At 38.0% G+C, this 11,510-nt stretch overlaps 1 protein-coding gene across 14 annotated transcripts in view; it reads right to left on the minus strand.

The window, feature by feature from the left end:
* Nucleotides 1-11,510, minus strand: part of FABP6 (fatty acid binding protein 6) — a 45,531-nt gene that overhangs the window by 33,680 nt on the left and 341 nt on the right. For 7 of the 14 annotated variants that reach the window (XM_026091413.1, XM_026091408.1, XM_026091406.1 and 4 more), the window contains exon 2: nucleotides 10,056-10,143. Coding sequence is in view for 7 of the 14 variants with exons in the window: in XM_026091401.1 (XP_025947186.1) it covers nucleotides 9,354-9,434 (81 nt within the window). In the remaining 7 variants the exon portion in view is untranslated. Of the gene's footprint in view, nucleotides 1-9,353; nucleotides 9,438-10,055; nucleotides 11,359-11,381; nucleotides 11,505-11,510 lie in introns of those variants that run through there. The other 7 variants (XM_026091405.1, XM_026091404.1, XM_026091403.1 and 4 more) reach the window with 4 other exon arrangements.

The following is an 11,510-nucleotide window of genomic DNA, read 5'->3' on the forward strand; positions in this document are numbered from 1 at the left end:
GACTGCTTCAGCAACACAACACCCAGAAAACAGAGTTTGGGTGGTAATACTGTCAGGAACAACTGTACAGTATGAAAGCTCAGATATCTATCTATACTCAACTCTTTGCTGCGGTAAGTCAACTCATAGTTGCAGGTATCTGATCCTAAAGTGCATGCTCTAATCTACAATCTTTTGTGCGTTTAACATCTGATAAAATATTCTAATTTCACAGTCCTGCAAAGCAAATCATCTGTATATCCACAAAACAAGTTTATTTATAGCACTAATACATTGCATCCCTGCCAGAAGACTTACGGATCTGTGGGCCTATCCGTATGTTGAGATGGATGCAACTGCACATTTGCCCTGCCTTCCTGAACTGGGCAGTGGAGGGGCATACACCAACGGCAATACATGATCTTTTGGACATGTTGGTACATAACTGCCTTTGCAGGGAAAGGCTTGTCCCCCTGCAAAGTCTTTAAGTAATGTAGCTTCATGGTTTAAACTATCTTGACACCATCTGAAAATGCCAACAGTCAACTACTGACTGGTCTTGTGTCATGAAGAAGGGGCATCTTTCAGACACGGACAGTTATCTGAAAGGGAATAGATGGAGATCTTCAACTCAGTTTCTGTAACCATGAAATCTGATATCTGATTAACAGAATTAGGCTGCACTCAGACCTATCATCCAAAGATGATCCTTAAACTGTCCTTCAAACTAAATCCATTTCTCTTTCAAAATGTTTAAAACTATTCAGGTAACACAATTGTGTACAGTTTATAATCTAAGGTCTGGTCCAATTTATAAAGCTCTGTTTCTTTATCCATTATGAGATGTATGTTCTCATGTAAATTTTTCTCACACTGATGTTACTGTAGCTACCCACTGATCTTACAATTAAATCACTTTGCTTTGATCTTAGCTCTTAACTGAAGGCCTGTGTGAACACTTTTCACTTCTGCTGAAAGGACAGGATGGGCTGGCAGACTGAATAAAATATTAATTTAAGACAACCATCCTACCCTTCCTTCTTTCTCTCTCTCTCTCTCTCTCCTTTTATGTTGATGTAGAGGATTTATTTAAAGAATGCAGATCATGTAAGTCACTGTTCTGCAAATCACTTTAAGATCCAGTGACTGTAATGAACAATTTAAATGCCAGCTCAACATAAACAATATTTATAGGAGGACAGATAATTACTAATGGCACTAAAATTTAAAAAGAATTGCTTAAAAAGGATAGTATGAATGAACAACAAAGAAATACAAWGGCATGGTAATGTCTCTCTGAAAAAGCTTTCCACTTCCACATGTATAAATCCTCCCCCTGACCTGTATACAATACTAAGTTATTGACTGATTGCCTGCTTTTTCACAAAATTAGAAATAACCCAACTTGGAAGTAAGTTTTGGCTTCCTTGCCTCAAATAGGACAGATTTTTTCCCCATCTTTGCCCCTTTTTATTTCTTTAAATACATATTTGCATACAGATGCACTCCACTTCAGATTTCAATTTCAATTATTTAATGTAATTAACCAACACTCTGTGAACAACTAATATTAAACCAAATTATTCAATGAAGAATACTAAACAATAGATATGATAATGTCAGATATTTTAAAACAAGAGTGCCATAATATTGTGCAGAACTCTCCGATAAATAATAGGATTCTGTACTTGTAATTGAAAGTCCAATGTTTCAGCCAAATACCAACTATTACTTGGTTATTATTTTTTTAAGGTAGCCATAACATTCAATACAATTTCTCCTGCCAAAAAAATGGTAAGTGTCAGTAAATAGTGAACACAGTTTTTGGAGGTGGTGAGCAAATACTTCCAGCTCCCATTTTCTGGTACACAGAAACAGAAAATTGCTGTATTCATCCTGTAAGAAAATCAAGCTGGATGTGATTTTTACAGAGTAAACCAAACCTATAAACTATTGCAAAACTACTGATAAGCTACAAGGAATTATAAAGATTTGGTCTATCTACATATTTCCAGGAAATATTCGTACGATATATTTTCTTGCTGTTCTCTTTATATAAGACTTAGAATATTCATTCAAGTTTTCACAGTTTTAATATTTTTAAATTCAAATTAAACATATTCCTGCCACATATTTGACTAATATTTATTGCCTTGCTTATTCTCCACAAACATTCAAAGGAGCTCTTCCACAAACAGCCATCTTAAATAATTAAAGGAAATTGAGGGAAAAACCTCCCAGATATTAATGGAGCAAGATGACATATTCAGGAGATAAAATAATTGTATTTGTACCCTAAAGAAAAAAATAAGAAAAGATGCAAGTTGCATGGGTAAACACTCAAGAGCCAGGCAATGCCAAACATAAGGTTGCACATGTACGTCTTTTGTCCCTTTTTATTTACTGGTGTAGATTACAAGCTGCATGACAAGGTCTCACTTCAGAAAGGTTTACTCCACAAGAACAGAGGATCCATAAAGGGAACTGTTAAATAATAGCTTCTGTGAGCAAACTCCTCTGCTGGATGAGCCGTGACTCAGTGTTAGGACACTGATTTAGTACTTWTTCAGGGAAAGACTGTCACTGACTCTCTTAGGAAATCACTTGGGTATTTTGTAGGGATCTCCTACTCAAATTTGGGTAAGGCCCAGTCCTGCTTACCGTATCAGGACAGTACTTCAATGAGTAACTGCCACATACTGTGCTGTAAACTTCATTACAAAAGCATATAAACGAGAGATGATTAATTTTCACTCAAAAAGTTTTCTCTCCAATCTAAAATTGAAGTGGCAAAGATTCAGAGGATTCAGTATAGGTATCTATCACCTAATTACTGTTAGAACTTCGAAGGAGGTGGTATCATCAGGAGTCAATAAGGAGGAAATGAGCGAGAATCTAACAAACACAGGGGAGATAGGCTTCTGGTAAATCCTTAAATAAACATGGGATCCAAAACTGTAACAATCTTCAATGAATTAAGCATTCGGCAATGCTGTGGACTCTAAAAGCCATGACTGTGTTTTAGAGCAAGAGGTTATGACTAAAGATATAGGACTCTAAAGATCTACAGGACAGCTTCATAATTAAACACCTACACAATGATCTTAACCAGACACAGTTGCTCTTCCATCCCCTATCAAACCTAGGAAGCTTGATCAGAAATATTTAGATACTTTGAGAACATGCATAGCTTTCCTACAAATCCATCATCTTGAAACTGAAATGTAAGTTCTCACTAGCAAAAAACAGTAATTGTGAACGGATGTGTGATGCAGGTGCAAAAGCAGCAGCTAGATATGGTAGAAAGGAGCATATACAAATATTCAGGACAAGTAAGAAGAATTAAATATACAGTACAGTGCAGTCACAAAATTAAAAATAACAGAAGATCGTATCCAAGGCAAAATATACAGGCTTGCATTTCCACAGGAAAGAATAACACTGTTTGGACTGCTTGAAACAAACGGTTTCCTTTATAGTGGATTTTTTTTATGACCTTATATTTATGCTAAAACACTGCGAGACTCTGGCTAAAAGATCATCTAAAATTTGAGTAGTAACATATCCTATTCTGTTCATGATAAATCATAGACAGGGAGATCTTAAAGCAGGCAGAGAGGGAAAAAAAAGAATTTAACATCTGAAGGGAACCTATTCTTAATTCCCCACGATCTTAAATTCAGTAGCACAGCCCCCTAAGCGTGCTGCTCTTGATACTAAGGGACGCATCCAAAGAGAATATACTAGCTACAGGTCTGTTCTTTGCAGAACACAGAAAATGCAAAACACATTTTGTTAATTTTCTGTTCTAAAACATAAACTTCCCTAAAACCATGGAGAAAAATTAATCAAAATTTGCTGAGGAAGAACACTTGTGTAAGTAATACTTAAGTCTGCTTAAAGAACCTATTTGATTAATTTCATTCCTGAACAAAGAGTCTGAAATTGTATTACATTCCAGGTAAGCCCTGAAAATAAAGTAAGTACCATTTTAGCTACAAAATAAATCTGAGAGCCTAAGGCCTTTTTGCTTTCAAAAATACGTGGCCTCAGCACACAGATTGTTAAGACAAAATGCAGATGAATATCTTAACAGCTTGGTCACTTATTTCCCAAACAGATGCTTGTTAACATCTGTAGACCTTTCCTTCCCTCAGAGAATATGGTGGTACAGGTAATAATCATGATTTGGATGTTTAAGTTAGGAAGCTAGCATAACTGTATAGTCAAAGGAGAAATGTTCTTCTGAGGAGGCTATTTCAGAGCTAGTTTACCATTCCTTTCTGAACCACTCTCTGGAGAGCGCTTGTTGCGAAGGAGTGATGCACTTCACTCGTAAGAGGGAAGCAGCACTATGTTTATTGCAGTAAGACAGCGACTTAACAAAGTTCAGTCATAAATAAGAACGATTTAATGAGGTTTGATTGGCAAGGTTCACTCAGTTATTTACTGCATGAAGGACAGGGTCAGATGCATGTGCGAAGGAAACCCTCCTGTTGAGTCATGAGGTTCAGAAAGGACCCCCTTGCTTTCTAAACTCCTTCGGAGAGGAGCCTGGGTGCGACTGGATCCAGTCCTAGTCCCAGACTTGGTCAACGGTTTATGTCTAAGGGATTATGTGCACAATTAATCAGAGATATAACTCAGCAAAGTTTCACGAAGTTCGCAAAAGTTCAGCATGCTGTTAATCACTTACCGAGGATCTGTCATGGGTAAGGAATCTCTCAACCTCGAGGAGCAACCTTGAGGGGTGTCCCTGCTTAAGGGGAGGTTCTGCAGTGCAGCCCGCTGCCGTGCAGGAGAGCTCCATGGGCTCTGGGCTGCCCCCTAGTTATGGGGGGGGGGGGAGATGATTGACTCATAGTCATATTTGCATGCTAGATGGGCCTTAGTTGGCGCATGCTCAACTAGCTCCCACATACGTGCTGTTTGCAGGGAGGTCAGGTTGAGGGGGAGAGAGCACATCAGTGAGGGGGGGAAAGGAGCACACCATCACAGCGCTTCCTTTCTCCATTGACTACACTGAGCTCCTGAACTAGCCATTTAATTTAGGCACCTAAATTATATTGTGTAAATAGCTCCCTCTATGTCTAAACCACCCTAACCAATTAGCATCTTGCAGACTGAATCCAGCTGGTCTATCGGAGCAGGGGAATGGAAGGAGTACTTCGCTGGCTGCCCTGCTTGCTGGCGAGGTGGTTGGATGGGCTGCCATCCCATGCTGCACGCTTGCAGCTTCAGCAAGAAGGAACTGCAGTATTCCACCCCTTACACACACAAGGCAGCTCCGGGCTGACGGAGGGGAGTGCTAGCCCCACAGCTGCCTGGAGGTACAGCGATACAGCTCCAGCCCGCAGCACTGTGAAGGCTAGACTACCCTGATAATATTTTTGAAAATGATGCCCCACAACCTCTGCTCTTTGATGTCCTGGCTACATCTTAGACTAATTTTGCTTCACTGAGTCTCCAAGCTTCAGTAAAATTGTTTAATCTGGTTGGGCACTACAGAATTTAAACACAGGAACGGATTCATTCCATACCCACAACTTTTCATATTGATAGTAAGTATTTGTGGAAGAGGACTAGTGTGTATGTGTGGGGAAAGGACTGGAACTTGATCTTCAAAGAATAAGTCATAATCAATAACTTAATCATTTAATAACAACTATTTTTTTTTTGTGTAGACCCATTTTCATGGCATGTTGAATTTATTTTTTTAATTGATACTAAAATAACAAAGATCTTTTATTAAAAAGGAAGTTATAATGTATGCACCCCAAACTAGAAAAGTTTTTGACCCTAAAATATGAGACAATATTAGCAATTCTGCATCTTGGAAAATGTTTTATTTTATTCTTACACACAAATATGTGGAGATGTAATATGGATACCACTGGTACCTACAGATGCAAAAATTTAAGAAGAAAGCAGAAATTACTCAGATTTTAAGATAAGGCAGGAAGTAGTTTTGGACCCACAGTTCTTTAACTTATAAAATAAGCATAAGACTTGTCAGCACAGAGCTAATACCAGCACTTCATCCCAAGGGCTCACTTATATTCGGCTTTTTTTTTTTTTTTTTTTTAAGCAACCTATACTATAGTAGTAGCTTTAGATGAAGTGAATAATGGATTTAAATCAATTTTCCATATGGACATTAGATGAAGTCCCAATCCTTGACTTCATCTCTTCTTCACAAGAAATTTAGTGTATAATTAACTTTTCAGATTCCAGGGTAGACTTCTGGGGCATGTGTGCATACAGTCAGATTTTACAAATCCTTTAAGGATCATTCACAAACCTAACAAAATAAGTTCTACATTCTTATGGCCAGGAAAATCAGTTGCCAAATATTCTGGGAATGACTGATTATTTTTCTCCACCCATACAAATTTTCTGTAATAAATCAATATGATGTTTCAAAACAGTTTAACTGTAAAGTAATTAACAACTGTTTTAAGCAGACTACTTTCCTAAATTGTTCTAGAAGCAGTAAATTTGCAGCATACAATCAAGTCTCAACCTTTACTTTGCTTGCTTGCTTGTATTCCTATGCATTACTTGTGCATGTTTGCTTTTATTGGCTACACTTTTCCTTTTTAAATGAGAAAGCCTTGAAAAATTATTTCAAAACAATAGCAGACCATGCCTTGCCTAGACAAACACTGAATAATGTTAAAATGAATTTATTAACACAACATAAAACTGTGGTCCATAAACCATGATTCATGGGAGGCTCTTGTGAGACAGACAGACCTTGTTCAGGGTCACAGGAAATTACTGTCACTATGGCAGTCACAGGAAGCTATTGCCACTATGATCCAGTTCGACAGGAAGAAATAAGTATGGTGCTTCCTGCAGTAAACTATTTCTCAATGTTACTGCCGAAGGACCAGCAAAAACTGGGGGCTATTGGTGTACATAAAATACAATCCCTTTAACGTATGTGGTCAGAATCTCAGCAAGTGACTCAGAGCTTCAAATCATAAACCTCTTGACCTAAAATCCTTACATCCCAGTCTAGATATTTTTCCCAATATCTACTATCCTACTGAGACATTATCACCTATTCCCTCATAAACACTCCCTATAAATCCATACACTTGCTTAGGGCTTTTGTATGCCTACACTGAGTCAGATGGACTGCAGCATGAACAGACAGCAAACACAGATGTATCCAGCTAGCTTGGATACCAGTAACAACACAAATTCCAGCTACTAGGCAATTACCTCGGTGCAGTCCATTCTGGAGTCTGTTATCACTGTTTCACTGTTACTGACAGCTAAATTTGTTAGTTTAAACGAAGCTGATTATTTCTAGATATGCTGCAATCATCCATTTCAGCTTCAGTGTAACCTCGATTATACAATATTTATTTGTACTGTCCCATTGTAACCTTAAAGTGTAGATGTGCTTGTACTTTGTGTCAGCTCTTTCATGGTAGTGCACTTCTATGGAACCTCATGCCCACAGAATTATGTTGTTACCACTATGCATTTTCTTATACTATACAGACCCTAACTGGAAGCGCTTGTATAAACTGAAATACACATACATGCCGCAACTATTCACATACTTCAAGATTTTCTATTTGCAATTAGTTCAGTGGAGTGATATGTTTTTGTCATGACAAAACAAATCAGTATCACTGAAGCATACATGTATGTGGGTACACAGGCCTGCAAACAGGGAGACTTCAAGACTCGATCTTTATCGCGTCCCAGCTTACACACACAGAAACTATTCTTTCACTCATGTATACCCACACATACAGATACAATCATATCTACTTCTTACAGGCACCACTCAACCACATCACATCCGTTCACTCACTCAAGTTCACTACAACTTCTTTTGCCACCCAGTCTGCCAACATGCTGTTAAACGCATCTTCATACAGCTTTGCATTTTTCCTGCCTTCAAATTCATCAGTTTTTTTAATCCCCTCCAGTTGTATCTATTTTCTTATGCCAAATTATTCTCTCTCCTCTCCCCGTGTGAAAATTTATCAGTTCCTCTCTCTTGAATTCACAGTTTCTTTTTTCTACTTTTGTCCTTTCTGCCAATTGCTGAACACACACAGACTCATTTTAATCTACAGAAAGGGTGCGCGAGTGCAATTTGTTTCATTAACATCATTCATTTTATTTTGGCAGTTTCTAAAGGCTCCAGGATAGAAACAAGGCCCCAACTATGCTAATCACTATGCAAACCAGCCACAGAAAGACAAATCCTATCCTAAAGAGATTACAGGCCAGATTTAAATAAACAGAAATTACAGGGTGATCAAAGGAGTTTGGGATGGGAAAAATTATATAGAAAGCACTTTTTTATTCAATGAACAAATTTCATCCTTTGTCAACATACCTACTGTTAACATGCTCCCATTTAAAAGTAACCCATCATATCATGTTTCTGCTGGACATTAGATTAGAATGGTGTATAAATATCTTCATTTCTCTCTTTTTAAAAGCACATATAACACCTTTCAACATGTAAATGATACCGTAACAAAGCTGTTTACATTCTATTTTTAAGACCCCCTTAGTATTTTAAACTGACTGGGTGAAGCACATTATCTCCTCTGTTATTACAATGAAACAATTCAAACAGAGTGTTAACAAGCCATACACCCAGGTTTGTTTCTTACGCTTAGCATAAGGACTGCTGGGGACTCCAGTAGATGTAAAAGATGACRGTTAGCATTTTAATGGCTACTGTCTGCCATAAGCAACACCTGCTGAAAAGCAGAGTGGATTTCAGAAAGCATTAATCTCACTGCAGTTTTGGAAGAGGAAATCTTCCATTTTACACCCATCTTTCAGAAAAGTCCGAATTTAGCATAACAAAAAGCCTGCTGGGCTGAGCTATTGGATTTCAATGCCCCATTAGCTCAAGGGCTAAGCAGTCTCTTTGTATTAGTTGGTAATTTCTTGTAGGCTCAGAATTTACTGCCATCCTTCTATACCACCCCATGGCAGGACTAGAGAAATGAACTGTGGCAACTGAACTGACCGGATAGCACAATTAGAATCACAGAGGTACAAAGTATCTACACAAGCCATGCTGTTTTATAGTAAGGAACATGAGAGTTCCCCCCCMCACACACACGAAATCTGTCCTGAAGAGAGTTTCTCAGAGTTTACTGACACCTGGAGTGCTAGCGTTTGTAAACTTTTGAAATACAGTACTACCTTTCCTGAGTAAAAGCAAGATAGAATATACAGTATGACAGTACATATTATTGCACACTGCTCACCCCTCTGGCTAACCTGGTGCCTTTTCCTTCCAACATTAGATTTGAGATGAACAGATAGATTACTACYAGTGTGAGGCAGTATAGGGAAAACAGTATTAGAGCAGATGAACATACCTCTAACATGCAGAGCAGTCCTCCGCATGCAGGGTAAGATTTGGTTTGCTGTTGAAATACGGCTGGGGTATCTCCAAGCATTCTCTGCATAAGAGAGTCCAATGTAAAAAGAGCTCTGGTGTTACATATAAGCTATCTTCACTAATACATTTTTACCTATCCTGGGACTCAACCGAATAACGTTAAAAGTTCCCAGAAAGCAAATTTGTATTTTCTAGATGCGTGCCATCCATTGTCACAATTGCACAGACCAAAAATAAGACAGGAAAGAAGAGCAGAGTCCTTCCGCCAGTCCTACGATCACTTATTTTATACCAGGCTCCTTCAAGATGAAAACTCCATGAATCATTCAAAATTTCTGTAAACCTTCCCAAGCCACTGTTGCCTTTTCCTGGGCAGAATATACAAAACAACCCTGACTTGTAAAACTGACATCTCACATCTGATGTAAAACCGAGATCTTTGCACAAGGACAGGTTTGAAATTAAGGTAACTCAGTAGCAACACAGATCTCCTCACTATTCTCTGCAATTCTGGCAATGGAAATATTCAGCCTTGGGGGCTCCTACATAGTTGCCATCTTTCAAAGCACTAAGGCCTTAGGATATAGAATACAGATCTTTTACAAATATGGTCTAACAAAATTGTTTCAGAATGATTTAGGCAGTAAAATTAATGGTCAGTAATTTTGGAAAAGCTTACCAAATCTGATTTCTTTTAAGCCACAGATGATACGCTGAATCCATCTGCTGTTTCTCTGCGATACAGACTGATGAAGCTGCAAGCATGGCTGGAAAAAAAATAATTAAAAAAAATTGTAATTCTCTATCCACTACTCCCTCTCCCAACAAACATTTTATTCTACCCACTCACACTACCAAGCCATTGATTTAACAAATATGGTGGTAAAAGAAAAAAAAAATCTAATAAGCAGTTTTATCTTTAGCAAGTTCACTTGACTGTATTTCTAATGCATTTGTCTCAAGAAATGTGTCTAGCTCTGTTCTTCCTGATGTTCGCTTATGTCCCTTATATACTTCACGACAATGATAATGCATACATTATATCCATCATGCAAGGTAAAGCAGTATAAAATCAAAAAGGGAAAGAGTCTTCATGTCCATAACACAAGTCAAAACACAATGTTCAGGGCAACAGAGTAGGTTACTCATGCCTTGCCTTTACTACCTGCTAAAATCCTATAGCTAGCAGCTTGCAAGATCATGTTTTATTTGCATAGTTATATGTAGCTTTTTTGTTGTTATAGAAGACGATTTAGTCCAAGTCGTTGTTTATCMTTCTCATTGAGAAGTTTATTGTTTGTATTATCATAGTCCTTTAAATGCATGTAAGTCAGTTTTCCTACAACGAAGTAAGAAAAAGGTGAGTATACTACTAGGCCATTAATCTGTTCAAGGATGTATCTAATAATTTCATTAGTTCTTCAGGTTCATTACTTATAAGTTTGGGGTTTTTTTTACTTAACAACCTGGGGTGTAGCTGTTTCAAGGGTACTGTAAGCATATGGTTGGTAGCAACTTTGAAATCTGCCAATAAAAGTCACTAACTTGAAAGAAACACTAATATAGTTTATTTTTAAAAAGTCTTATAGACTCGGTTTATTACTTTTCAGCAAGTTTCAATTGCAACTAAACAGTGTATCTCTGGTAATAGCACAGGGAAGAATAAAACCATCCATGCTTTAAGATCGCTTTTGTCTCTTTCTCTCCCCAGTTGTTCATACTTTTCTTTCTCATCCTTYCCTCCTTCTGTTTTTTAAACACTTCTCTTCTTTCTCCAAACACATTAGCTTCAGGAAAAACGTAAAATCACATATATAACATCCTAAAACATTTCCTTTTTGCTTAGGAAAAACAAGATTTCCTAGATGGGTGGAAAAAAACGCCCAACACAGTAGGAACTATTGAACCCACAGGAAGAAAACCACTGACTCAAAACATCTTGAGGGGAAACGTCGTTTCTTTTTCCTCCCCTTATCTCTACGGTTCTTGTCTTTACCCCATGTACCTAATGTAGGCAGCTTCATCTTGTAAAGTGCTGATTTACTCTACGCAAGACACCAAACCCTCTGTCTCCCTCGCGCTTCTCCTCTCCCGAGGGAGCTGCCCGTTTGCCACATTCAGCGCTTCGCGGTTT

Source organism: Apteryx rowi, unplaced genomic scaffold (assembly GCF_003343035.1).
Source record: "Apteryx rowi isolate R43461 unplaced genomic scaffold, aptRow1 scaffold_90, whole genome shotgun sequence".
In the NCBI taxonomy this organism is placed as follows: domain Eukaryota; kingdom Metazoa; phylum Chordata; class Aves; order Apterygiformes; family Apterygidae; genus Apteryx; species Apteryx rowi.